The sequence below is a fragment of the Perognathus longimembris genome, chromosome 15 (assembly GCF_023159225.1).
Source record: "Perognathus longimembris pacificus isolate PPM17 chromosome 15, ASM2315922v1, whole genome shotgun sequence".
NCBI classification, from domain to species: Eukaryota; Metazoa; Chordata; class Mammalia; order Rodentia; family Heteromyidae; genus Perognathus; species Perognathus longimembris.
Window position 1 is genome coordinate 41,309,294 of NC_063175.1, and position 13,930 is coordinate 41,323,223.

At 45.6% G+C, this 13,930-nt stretch overlaps 1 protein-coding gene across 2 annotated transcripts in view; it reads right to left on the bottom strand.

The window, feature by feature from the left end:
- Positions 1-13,930, bottom strand: part of Myo5b (myosin VB) — a 281,784-nt gene that overhangs the window by 114,046 nt on the left and 153,808 nt on the right. For both annotated transcript variants that reach the window (XM_048363621.1, XM_048363620.1), the window contains exons 5-7: positions 11,857-12,013; positions 5,331-5,474; positions 3,088-3,169 (exon numbers count right to left, since the gene is read on the bottom strand). In XM_048363621.1, the coding sequence (XP_048219578.1) occupies positions 3,088-3,169; positions 5,331-5,474; positions 11,857-12,013 (383 nt within the window). The remainder of the gene's footprint in view (positions 1-3,087; positions 3,170-5,330; positions 5,475-11,856; positions 12,014-13,930) is intronic.

Here is a 13,930-nt window from a genome sequence, read left to right on the forward strand (position 1 = left end):
TGAACAATGTAACAATTTAAAGCCTTTGATAAAAGCAAACGTTCTCATTTTTAGGTCATTTCATCTGACAACTTTCATAGTGACACCTGAAGTTGACTGAGTGAATCTGCCCCCAATCTTCACTAGGAAAACTGAGGAACATGGGTCTCTGGGGCTACACAGGCTTACCAGGGGCTGGTCAAGCCTGGGTGCCAACTACTTGATGCTCTTATTGTAGACATGATCATTTATCTTTGCCATCAATCAAACCTAACTCATCAAGCAGCAGCCAAGCATGTCGGCATCACCCTGATGTCATAGGAGGACACTGGGTTTCCACAAGGAGGAAGGCATATTCAGCAGCTTTCAAAGACTCACTATCAACACCCTGGGTCCTACTAACTGATGCTCTAAGCTGAACTCAAGCTCAGCTTGAGTTCCTGAACTCAAGCTCAGCTGGATCACTTGTTCAGACTGAGGCTTATCAGGCTGAGGCCACCTGGGACAGCAATAGCATTCCCATCAATCCCACTGATCACATTCTGATCAACGTGGTCATCTCCTTAAGAAGACAGAATCCACCTTAAAGCCTGCAATCAATACCACACAGAAGACCCTTGCAATGGGAATTATGCAATGGCACGTAGTCAGCTCTCCTCCACCCACCCAATCTACCTGCAAGTCAGGCTTGCAGGCCAGTGAAGCCGGAACTTAACTGCTTCACCTGGCAGATACTGGCTCAGGCAGTTAACAGTCCACGGAGGAGACATAAACCAATGTTATAAGTGCCAGACCATCAAGGTCAAAATCACAGGCTTGTGACCAGAGGAGGCTGTGTTCTAAGCTGTATAAGGCAAGAGGTGCTTTACTAAACTGATCAACACACCTGCAGAGGCAAACAAGGAAAAGGAAAAGAAACGTACTGCTTAATTGCTGGAGGGACATATAAGGGAAAATGGACCCCTTGCATCTGTGTGGGTTTTGCCCATAATGTGTTCACTTACAAATTATTCATTGGGATTGGAAAAGAAGGGTGTGAGGCAGGTCTAAAAAAATCACTTGGAGCCAATGGCTAGTCCTTCATGAGTTTAACTTTTCAGCTACTTGACCAGGGTTATCAGTGGAACCAAACACCAAGCCTCAGAGCTCAAAGCCAAACTACGCAGAGCACAAGAGCTTATCAAAGCCTCTCTATTTTACTCCAAGATGCTAAGATGTAAGAAATGGATCAAATTGGGTAGTTTTCAAGGGTTCCGGTTGGGAGTCCAAGGAGTCTGCACCTTTCTCAGACATGAGATAAGGAAAAGTCATTTGGCCCTCAATATAACTTGTTGGGGATTATTATGGCCTGGGAAAGGCTGCCCTTCCACCAGCCTTGGGACAATAGAAGTCCCTCCCACCTTCTGGCCTCCACCCCTTGGGAGGTGAACACGTGGGTGCCACCATGATGGGGTTGTCCCGCCCACAAAGGGAAGTTTCGTGAGGTCACTTGATGAACGTGATCCCTAGCCTATGACTGGCCCTTTGGCCAGCCCCCTTTCTTTCCCGCCATTACTTCTATATAAGTGCCCTTCCATATTAAAGTCTTTGAGACGCTTCCCACCACCGCAGCGTGTCCCTGATGCCTTCCTTTTCGCCTCCGCCCTCGGTAACATGTGGGGGGACTGGGGGGAGGGGAAGCTTCAGCAACCCGTCCTCAACTTAGCGCTTGCCCATGTGAGCACGCCTTTGGCCTTCCGCTGGCGGAGGGCCAGGCTGAGTGCTCTTTCATAGAGTTTGTGGTTACCATTCTCCCCGTGGGGGGAGAAAGGGATCGTCCAGATCCCAACAATAACTTATTTGAGTGGAGAGAAACTGGGATTTCTTCCCTATTAAAGTATGGGACCAAGTAGTTCAAAAATAGCCAGGTAGATCTTGACACTAGTTGGTCATTCTTTATAAAATTGGCCTTGTTTGTGGGTGTGGGTGTCCCATTTCCTGCAGACTGAACTTGAAAAGATCCACTGGGCCCAGGCCTACTCTGGGAAGGCAGAGAAAGATGGCAGTGGTCCATAATGTGGCTGTCTATCTGGCCATATGTGATTCAGAGCCAGAGTTAGAGCCACATGGCACCAGATCAGGACAATTCTCAAACAAGGAGCACGTGGCACCTGCTCTCTCAAGCAGGTAACATGCAGTCCTTGTCCTCGAGGAGGTTATGATGACCCTGGGAGAATGTGGCTCACAAGCTACAGGACACACTGTCACAGCAGATGTCATTCACAGTGAAAGACGACTTCCCAGCACACCTTCTGGCCTGCCTGGAAGGCTAAGCGAGAGCAGGACTCACAGTTGTTTTGTTCAATCCTGTATCTCCAGTGACCACAACTAACTGATATTCATTATCTTAAATTTCTAGAGTCTCGTGGCCATCACGCATTTTTCTTATGATGCCTGAAATAGAAAACAGCCTTTTCTTCTTCCTTCCCTTCTTTCTTTTTCTTTTCTTTTCTTTTTTTAATGTTTGCAGTACTAGGGTTTGAACTGAGTCTTTATGCTTGTTAGGCAAGCACTGTTACTTAGGTGACACTTCCAGACCTTTCCGCTTGGCTATTTTTCAAATAAGATATTGCACTTATGCCTGGGCTGCCCTGGATAGTCCTATTTATGCTTCCTACATAGTTGGGATGACAGGCACTCACCATCCTGCTCAGCTTTTTATTGGTTGAGATGGGAAGGTCTCATCAATTTTTGCCCAGGCTGGCATTGAACCAGGACCCTCCCAACCTCTGCCTCCCTAGTGGCTAGGATTAGAGGCATGAGCCACTGCACCCGGCTGAAAACATAGACATGAAATGTAAGCATATCCTGTGCAGAACAGGCCTCCACCTCTACCACTTATTCCCTCATACATGTATTATGACAGGTGGCCTGGGTACAGTCAACCCTATTTTACTAGTTGTGCAATGGAGTTCAGATCTAAGGACCTAAGGATCAAGGCCCATTCAGGGATAGACCTGAAACAATAACCTACAATGGAGGGCTTCTATGAGTAACACTAGCTGCTCCAAATGCAGCTCCTCCCCTCTCCCACACACCTCGCGGAACAGCAGGAACCTATTGACTTACTTAGTGCCAGCTCTTTAAATTCCGGGAGATTGGCAACTGCACAGAGCTGGTAAAAAATGTGGTAATTTCTCTCATCATCTGCCTGGAGGAGGAAAAAGTGAAGCAGTTTAGGGCAGTGACTCTCCCCACTCCCATCACCCTCAATGTTCCCAAGTGCTGCAGGAGGTAGGAGCTGAGTCCAGACCTTCTCTCAGGTTTCTTCCCTCTCACATCAGTTCCCACTGGCTGACTTTCTGTTCTCTGTCATGGGGTCTAATCCCCTGAGGAGGTTTCCTTCCTGATTTATGCAAAAGCATCTATACAGAGCATCATTCCTATGCCAGGAATGGTGGGAAGTCAGTCACTGCACAAATATTTATTCAGCCATGCTCTTGAGCAATGCTCTGCAAAGTATCCTGCTCTGGGCTTCTCTTATCTGCTGGAGACTTGGAGCTAAATTAAAGCTGCCCTGGCCCATTCTGTCAGGCTGGGCAATCAGAAATTCTACCACTGAGAGGAAGCTAGCAGACACTCATGGCCAGACTGGTCCTGCACTGACAGGTAGCCATGACGGTCTGAACAGAGAGCCAAAGGCCGAGGAAAGCTCAGGAATGAGTGCCACGGGCAACATCTCACAGTCATCTATAGCTGCTCCTGCACAGAGGTGAAGGATGTGGGCTTGTCAACCCAGCGCATGAGCTGCAAACAAAGTTGGGCAACAAAATGAAGAGTGGAGATAGCAAAGGTTGAAGGGTTTGTTTGTTGTTGTTTTTGTTTCTACTTTGTAAGTATCAGCATGGAGCTGCCACCAGGAAACCAACAGCAGAGGCAGCCCTGAGGTCTCTGTCTGAAGGCAGCAGAAACATGAGGACCAGGAAGCCACTGCGCCCAGAGGAAGAACGGGACAGCAACTCAAACCAGGACAAGTACTTGCCGCCTTGGTTCAGGGGTCTGAGGACAGTGGTGGAATGGGGTGTGGTACTGATCACCACCAAAAGCAAGTGGAGGAGGAAAAGGGGCACAAATAGACAGGACTCAGATGGGCAGGAGGACATGGACCATAAGGAGAGAAAGAGCAAGGCTCAAGCCAAAGGAAAGACTCAGTTTACTTGAAAAGAAAACTAAATAGAAGGCTAAGTATGTGCGTGTATATATGTATGTATATACACACATGCATATATACACACATATGCATATATACACACATATACATGTACCTGTACATATATGTGTATGTATCTTCAACCCATCAAATGAAAAAGTTCCTGTGAAAACAGAACCCACAGACTCTGACATTCTCCAATCACAAGACTATAAAATCCACAAGGAAAAGGACTGCCTTATTCCTTGCTGATACACAAAAGGCCTTCAATATGTGTTACTGGTTGAATCAAAAAGCAATATTGTATCTGGTACAGTGGCTTATGCCTCTAATCCCAGCTACATGGGAGGTAGAGGTCAGGAAGATTATGGAGCAAGGCCAGTCCAAAAGAAATTAGCAAGAGTCCTATCTCAATAAGTAAGTTGTGTGTGGTGGCATATGCCTGTGTTCCCAGCTACTGGAGACCACAAATAGGAGGATCATGGTACAGGGAGCCCCCTAGGTAAAAATATGAGACCTTATCTTAAAAAAAAAAAAAAGAAGGCTGGGAATGTGGCTTAGTGGCAGAGTACTTGCCTAGCATGCATGAAGCCCTGGGTTCGATTCCTAAGTACCACATAAACAGAAAAAGCCAGAAGTGGCGCTGTGGCTCAAGTGGTAGAGTGCTAGCCTTGAGCAAAAAGAAGCCAGGGACAATGCTCAGGCCCTGAGTTCAAGTCCCAGGAAAGAAAGAAGGAAGGAAGGAAGGAAGGAAGGAAGGAAGGAAGGAAGGAAGGAAGGAAGGAAGGAAGGAAGGAAGGAAGGAAGGAAAAGGGACAGAGACAGAGACAGAGACAGAGAGAAGGGGCTGGAGTTGTGGCTCCAGGGGCAGAGAACATGCTTAACAAGTACAAGGCCTTGAGTTCAAACCCCAGTTACCACGAAGAACAAAATAAGAAATGATAATATTGTGCAACATGTTTTGGTAGCCTACTTATTACCTTTATTTTTTCCATTTCAAGGAACACTTACGATGAAAGAAAACCCAATAAGAAGAAAATGCAAATTCCAGACTCAAAAGATGGACTGCTGCCAGGGCACGGGGAGCGGGGAGGGACAACAGTAAAGCATGGTTAGTTCATTCATGAGGTGCAATGGAAAAGAGCCTGAGTCCAGCGCTCACCTGAAAGACCACCCTGGACTTCTCCAGCAGGTAGGTCCTCATGTTGGCCCCGATGATGTGGTACCTTTTGTCGAAGCCGATCTGAATGTACTTCCCAAAGCGACTGCTGTTGTCATTGCGGGTGGTTTTGGCATTCCCAATGGCCTGGACAGAACCATAACAATAGGAAGGAGGAAAAAAAAGGGATGGCTTTCTGGATTTCCGGACAGTAGATCTCTGGTCGCCTCTGTCCCCTTTTCTCTTGCCTCCTCACTTGCTGAACATCTCTACTATTGTGATGGCAAAGGGCCCAGTTAGAAATTCTGTTAGCTTACTTTAAAAAAAAAAAAAAAAACACTCCATTTCCCAGCCTCCTTCACTCCTAAGGAAGGCCAGTGGGAGTAATAAGTTGATTAAGGACTCCTGGAAGGAGAAAAACCAGCTAGGAATTACACCCATTGTCCTCTCTTCCTCCTGCCTTTCTGCCTGGAATGCACATAGGATGGCTACAGCCATAACAGTTATATTGGGACCATGAAGGAAAGGCCTAGAGAAGCAGAGAACTAAGCTCTTAAACTAGAAAGCAGTGGCGCTGCCCAGTTCAGAAAGTTCTGAACTTTCTGTGAGGAAGAACCAACCTTCCTGTGTTTAATCAACTGTGAAGAGATCTACAATTAGGCTGTCAAGTGTTATTCCCAGCTGATAAATGGAATTTCCTAGAAACAGACCACAAGTATACACACACACACACACACACACGCATGCACGCATGCACACACACACACAAACACTAATTTTACAAATCAGGAGCTGTCACCCTTTTGGTATCATTTCTTATATAAGGATACAATTCAAAAAGCACTTTCTGTACCTTTATAAATGGCTGGTCTCACATGAATATTCAATTCAATATTAAAACATTGGTAATAAATTAATATTTTAATCCCTTTTATATATTTACATTTTGAGATAGCTCAAACACTTGAAAAATTACCAGCTATACCTTTCTGGTGGGCTATGAAATAGGAAGTACAAAAGCCAAATTCCCAATCTGCTCTGGCCCAATAGAGTCCCAGCCAAAGAACTTCTAGTATCTGCCGATACCCAAACCCCAAAAGCATAGCCAGCATCAATAGCTAACCAGCTAGCAGCCCAGCTGAAGGCTCATCACTACTGCTTCAGAAAACTGACCTCTAATACTCATGAAAACATCCTGTTAAGTCTCCACAAACAAAACCTTGGAAGTTAGACCTGGGGTCATGTGGTCTGTTCACATAAGTCTAGGCCTCACTCTGCACTAGAGAAGTGGTTCAGCCCAGAACCGGCCCACTATCCTCTACCTACCCACTGGCTTATAGCTCAGATACAGCCAATATGAATGTCCAAAATAGTAGAGAAAATTCCTACGTCTCTCTGTCCTACTACCATAGCCTTAGTCCATGTCAGCATCATCTCTGTTCTAGACAAGTTCTTCAGAAGACTGGTCACCCTCTTGTCTCCCACTTCCAAGTCTCCTCTTGACCGCCTAGGGATTCTTTTAAAGTGTGAACCCAATCATATTTCAGGTGTAAAACGGTTCAGTGGCCTCCATTACCCTTTGAGCTACTTGTAAATCCTCAGCAGAGCTTACATGCCTGGCAGGATCCAGCCCAGCCTTGCCTCCCATCACTGTTGTCCTTGGTCCTCAGCTTCTAACAACCTTGGATGCCTCTTTTCTTTCTTGAAAGCCCTATATGCTCCCTGGCCCACCCAAGTTTCACATATGTAGCTCCTTCTGCCAGGAACATTCGCCAAGGCTCCCGGAAACTGAACAGCAATTCTTCCTTCAAGTCTCAGCCTTAAGGCGGTCAGGCCAAACTTCCCTGACCACACCTGGTCACCTAGACTCAGACAAAAGGAGCTCCTCTTGCTCTCTCAGACCCTAGGTATCTCTTGTTCCTGCTCCATGCCATATGAAATTGGCTATGTCCAGGGAAGCAGGGATGTATAATTCCTTCCACAGGGCTGCTCCAGCACGATTCCCACTGTCTGTCGCATACTGGGTTTTGTCCATAGACTGTTGCACATCAGTGAGCCAGTTCTGTCTGGGTGATAGGAAGACAGGCTGCATTCCCTAAAATGTTAGTACAAGTTACCAAGAACTCAACGAGTTAGTTCTTATTACTCTTCATCATACTTAGGGGAAAAACATAGACGCCGGAAGTTGAAGTAATGTGTCTAGGGTTACATGGCTGGGAAATAGCCATGCCAAAACCAAAGTTCAGACACAGTTGGGTCTGAAGTGGGTGCTCACTCTCTGGGGATTCATAGTCCCCCATATTGTCCTCTATCTCCACCTTCACCACCCACACCAGACAGGATGTTGCCACAGACACAGGGAACTTCTACAGCTCAAATGGCTGAGTGGAATTCAAAGGTAAAGACAGAAATGCCAATTCTCACTTTAGCCTTTCATGAAAGGGGATGAGGAAGCATCTCAGAAGATTACTGGGGAAACCCATTACCCTGGAACTAGTAAATAAAGAATCAAACCATGTGCCTTAACACTCCTGTGTAAGCTGCAGTTTAGGGCCTCTCTGCCACATGAGGTGAGTTTAGAACCTTCTCCACCATACACTCCTGCTGCCAAAGTGTTCTGCCAAGGCACAAGAGGTCGAGAGGCCATCTAGTAAACTCTCTGAAGGCATGAGAAAAATAAATCTCTCCCTTCCTTAAAATAAAACAAAGCACCATCTCTGAGGAACTAAGTGGTTGGCAAGGAGACGTTTTCTTCATAGATTGATTCCACCTAATAAATGCAGAAGGAATAACAGTAAGAATATCACCACAGCGGCTAGGGATATGGCCTAGTGGCAAAGTGTGCTTACCTCATATACATGAAGCCCTGGGTTCAATTCCCCAGCATCACATATACAGAAAAGGGCCAGAAGTGGTGCTGTGGCTCAAGTGGCAGAGTGCTAGCCTTGAGCAAAAAGAAGCCAGGCCCTGAGAAGCCAGTGCTCAGGCCCTGAGTCCAAGCCCCAAGACTAGCAAAAAAAAAAAAAAAAAAAAAAAAAAAAAAAAAAAAATAGAGTATCACTGCAGTACAACCTCAGATGGGTTAAAAGATGGAGGCATAACAGTGTATGGATGCCAATATCATAAAAAAGACAGACACTCTGTGCCTCTTGATGAAGGCCACAGGACTGCTATCTAAATAAGCCATCTAAACAAGCATCTAAACTTCTATCCTTTTACAGGAAAGGGTCAAAGGGACATGTTGATCTTCATGGGTATGCAACGAGCAAAAGCTAGTTTCTGGAAGGTTCTAAGGGACTGCCTAGTTTCAATGACATAAGGTTAAAATCCCACAAAAAGCTCAAATGTCTTAATTTGTAAGAAGACAGTAAGACCCTTTAACGCACTCTTTATTATTTAGACATGAAAATATACACAAGAACAGCAATATGTTGGGATAGTTTCAACATGATTAGATGATTGGGTTGTACAATAATAAAGAAGTAGCTATTTCTAAGTATGGAAATAGAGAAGGTAGCAATTAGCTATACTTGGCAGAAAGGGAAACCGGAAGTGAGTCTTGGAGTGGAACTGTATCAGTGGGGAAGCAAAAGGGACAAACTTATGAATACAGGGTGGACAAAGAGGGTAAGGGGTACCAGAGCTCAGACAAGTGTGAGGTGCACAACGTATACTGAGGCAGGGACGAACACAAGGAGATAAATGAGTAGGGTATGCAGGTGGGCAGAGTCTTGTTTGGATGGGTTAATACTTTAGGCTTTCTTATTTATCCTTTATTTATTTATGCCGGTACTGGGGCTTGAACTCAGGGCTCTGCACTCTCACTTGGCTTTTTCACTCAAGGCTGGCACTCTACCACTTGAGCCATTCCTGTACTTCCAACTTGTTGCTGGTTGAGGATAAATGCCTCAGAGATTTTCCTGCTCAGGCTAGTTTTGAACTGAGCTCCTAAGATCTCAGCCTCCTGAGTAGCTGGATTCCAAGTGTCACCCATAAGTACCTAGATTATTTATCTTAAAAACATGAAATTACCTTTCTAGACATTGTTCCTAACATTTTGCTCACTAACTCCCTGTTCCTTCTCTTCCTCTCAGTAGGTGGTGGGGCTCTCTTTGGCTCCCAGGTTTTAAGCCTGTAGATTTCTTTAACCCCAAGCAGCCCTGTGATCCTCTGGCATGGACTTGGGTTCTATCCCTGGTCCTACAGTATCTTGATTAGCAATGTTCTTTTAATCAGTGAAGACTTGTGAACAAATCATGCCTGCGATGCTGACAAGCCCTTAAACAGAATAAGGTCAGAACGCACTGGCACTGATAATAAATCACCCTAATCTGTCCCAGCCAATCCCAGTGGGTCTTCTAGTTGCCTTAATTTCAACAGCTGCCACTTAGCACAGCCTGCTAGGAATTCTACCTCCTTGGACAGTCCTCAGTCTCCCCAGGAGGTGCCTGCCCTTGCTGGACTGTTGTGGAAGCAAGGAGACATTACATAAGTGTAACTGATTGCTCATGGAGAGGTGCAACCCTTCCTGGGGACTGGGGCATAGTAATCAGTAATCAGCTCTCCCTGATTAAGCTTTGAGGAGGGACAGGCTGATAGGACTTCCCCAAACAAGGGCCCAGATCAATTCTGAAAGCTGGCAAAATTGAATTTTACTCTGGCAGTACAAAAGTTTCTCAATCTCTATCTGGCAACATTCTTTAGAATCCTTCTCAGGCTTCTGCCTGGCTACAGGTCTTCCTCTCCCTGTCGATAGCCAAGCTTCTCTCAAAGCTACCGCTGCCCAGCAGCTCAGGAACTCAAAAAAAATGGGCGGGGGGAGGACATACAGCAAAACATGGAATGATTATCAGCTGGCAATAGTGCTATGCTGGATTTTCTCTCTCACTGTCTCTCCCTCCTCCTTCTCTCCCTTTCTGTCCCTCCCTCCCTCTTCCCCCTTCTCTCTGTACTAGGGCTTGAACTCAGGTACTCATGATCAAGGCTGGTATTCTAGTACATGATCCACAGCTTTACTTCTGGCTTCTTGCTTTTATGATCTGCTAAGTGACAGGATAGCAGCTATTGGAAAGAAGTTAACTAAAGCTAGTCTTGGCATCACCCAGGAACTCTGGAGGAACATGCACTCTCAGATCTCTTTCCAGACCTTGTGAATCAGACTTCAAGTGTGAAGCCCAGCAACATTTACGCATCTTCGGTTTTCAGAAATGTGTTTTGTTTTTTTTTAACAATAAAGAGATGTATCTCATTTTGTTTATATGTTTGGTAAAAGTACTTTCAATTATATCAGATATTTTCCAATTTCTGTAAGAACAGATACTGAAACCTGCATTTGTTTATTTCTTGCAAACAGATGGTTAGCTTCTCATTCAGTAGTCCCATAAAAGTTCTTCAGATAATACAACTCTGAGGCAGGAGATTTTGCTTAGATAACCAATGATTTTTTTTTAGGAACTGAATTATAAATTTACTGCTGCACTTGGTAAAGGAAAAAGGAGACAGGAGACTAAGGAGATCCAAGAAGTTATTGTTTCAAACTAACCTGAAAGACCAACCCACAGTGACTTGTGTCTTAATTGATGGGGTTGAGAGCTCCTCAAGGAAATGGGAAGCTATCTTGTGGTTGATGTTTTAACTGTATTTCTCCTTACACAAAGGGGCTGCCTAAGTCTGGCAGAAGGATCTCTCCTAACCAGCATGGCACCTAAGCAATAACAAACTGACTTCAAAGGTGAGGCTTCAAAGTTGGCCCAGGAGCTGCGAGGCCTAAATGTGCTATTCTATCAGAATTAATCTTCTATCAAGAAAACCAACAGAGAGAAATGGCATTCTAACCCTAAAAGAGAATTAAGCTATAGCAAGATCGAATTTTTAGGAGAAATCTCTGGCTTGCACTCATCAACCCAATTGCTCTGAGCCCGCCTAGCCCAGGATCCATTTCAAGAGCCCCTGGCAGGTTCAGACAGGAGATAAAGACCTAGGCGGGTCCAGCCCTGCCAGTGGCTCCAGTACCGATTCCTGAGGATCTTCAGCAGATGCCATTCTTACACAGGTGGTGACTCTTCCTTGCTCTTCCTTCCAATTAAGGATAGAATGTCTGATACTTTTTGGAGAGAAGAAACAATATTCTACCCAGACTTTCTTGTTATCCTTCTCTTCCCCCACAAGCTTGCCTTCCTGATTCATTCAGTGGCCCCTTCAAGGCATCTGTCCACTTTAGTGACATGCTGGGATACATAATGGCCATGGGGAAAGGGGCAGCGGCAGGGAGGGCACAGGTAGGGAAGGGTCTTCACCACAATATGCAATACAGAACTTGAGGACAATCCACCCAATACTGGGGACCTAAATGACAACGGGTGGATCAGAACACCCTGCCCCACCCCAAATCTGGGGGTTTGGAGGTGCCACCATCATTTCTTCCTCAGCAGTGGACCTGGGCTCTCTAAGGGCTCCAGCAATGCTTTGAGGATACTCTGGTCAGTCATTCCATCTCTCATGCCCAACACACACCCAGGAGAAGCTTTACCTCCATGATGGGACTAGATGCCAGGACCTTCTCTTCAATATTGGTCTCGCTGGCTGAGCCACCGACTGTGGCAAAATAACGCATGGCATACTTGGCTGACACTGTCTTCCCAGCTCCGGACTCCCCGCTGACGATGATGGACTGGTTCTTTTCATCTCTGGAAGAGAACAAGTGCAGTCAGTCACCGGCAATGGAAAGGCTCTGCTCCCTTCCAGGGAACTCTGTCTGACAAGGGGTTGAACCTGCTGAGGGGTATCTCTCCTGCTTTCAAGGATGAATGTGGAGCACTAGTGTAAAAATAGTCTTCCTGAGCTCACAGGCCCACATCAGAGCTGACAGTGGGAGGGAGAAAGCGGATCTGAGCAGGGCGGACAAGTGGCACATGGCCTCTTTTATCATCCAGAGGAAGGGGGGCTCAGCCAGCAGGCCATGATCCTGATGCTGAGTGCAGCGTCCTGTAGCATTCCCTTACACACATCCTGAGAAATTCCACATACAGGCTTTCTGCAATATAATAATATCACCATTGTTTCTCTAATTTGCCCAACCTGTGCTTCAGTGTAAACTATGATTTCTTCAAAAGCAAGGGTCTTTCCTTCTTCTGCCCTGATCCCAGCACTAGCAGTCATAAATGTGAGCATTTCTGGTCACACAGATACATCACAAAGAACATATTAGTAACCACCAGCAAAAACAAAAAAACTAACAGATAAAATAACTCAATTGTAAGAGAGATTTGAGTAGGCTAAATGGAAGAAAGAATACATGCATCCTATATTAGATAAACACATTTCTATAGTTATCCCTTTAACACAAAGTAGGGGACCATGCGTGGTGGTACATACCTGTAATGCCAGCTATTTGGGAGGTGAAGATGGTTATTATCAGAGTTCAAGCCTGGGCAAAGTGAAAGTCTATGTGAAAAATAACTAAAAAGTGCTAGCCACGTAGTTCAAGTGCTAGAGTACCTACATGACAAGTATAAGGCCTCAGGGGAAAACTCTAGTACTGTAAAGCATAAATAAAATAGAGAGTAGGTAGACAGATAAGTAATGCAAAGAGCAAGCCATCAGATTTCCAAGAAACTAGGATGTTCAAACCAAAGAGTAATGACAAACACTTGGCCCACAGTCTGAAGAAATAAATTTCTTGTCAAGGCTGGACCTGAGCATCCCTGTGCAGTTCACCAACTCACCCCCAAGGAGGAGCTGGCACTGCTTTCAAAGCCCAGGGATGGTAACCATGCCTGGCACGGAATTGCACTTAATACATTCTGTTGGACTAGAAACAACCTACAGCTAGACAAAGTTGATCCTCTCTTCCCGTAGATGAGGTTTGGAGCTCAGGACTCCTGGCTCTATCTCCCGTGGCTCCCTAGGCGGAGGCAGCTAAGGAAGAACTGGGAAGCCATCATGGTGGCTGCCCTATCTTGCAAGTTACTGACATGGGTAGGCTGCAGCTTATTGGCTTAAGTGAATGAGTGCCAGCCTCTCTGCACCTCTGGCCAACAGCCAAGAAGCTAGACAAGTCAGGTGACAAAGAAAGCTGTACAATTTAAGATGAGAAAGCCCAGCTGTTAGGGGAGCACCGGGGGAGTCAGGTGGATGGGGAGAGGGATGGGAAGAAGAAACCTCAGGAGCTGCTCTTCAAGGTCAGCAAGGAGCTGTGTGATATCAGCTCCTAAACCCTAAACTGTGTGTGAGAGTTGGGGGAGGGCGGTGGGGTGGGGGAAGAGGGCTCTGATTGGTGAATAGGCTCAGTGGAGAAAATGGAGCAGAAAATAACCATCGAGAAACAATTTCTTAGGAAATTAGGTAGTCTCCCATCTAATATTTGGGAGATGGAATTCCCAGTGCCTTTCAGAGATGCCTCATAGCTTGCTGTCATCAATGTGTCTATTTCTTCTTTCCTTGCCCCTGTTGACATCTTTACATTGAAAGGCAGCCTCTAAACAAACCTGTGAATTTTAATAGCTCCTGTGCTTCTTCATTTTAACATTTCATATTACATCAACTTGACCCAGAGGACAATATCAGGTGTCATCTCTATTCTTAATTCTTTCACTCATTCCCAA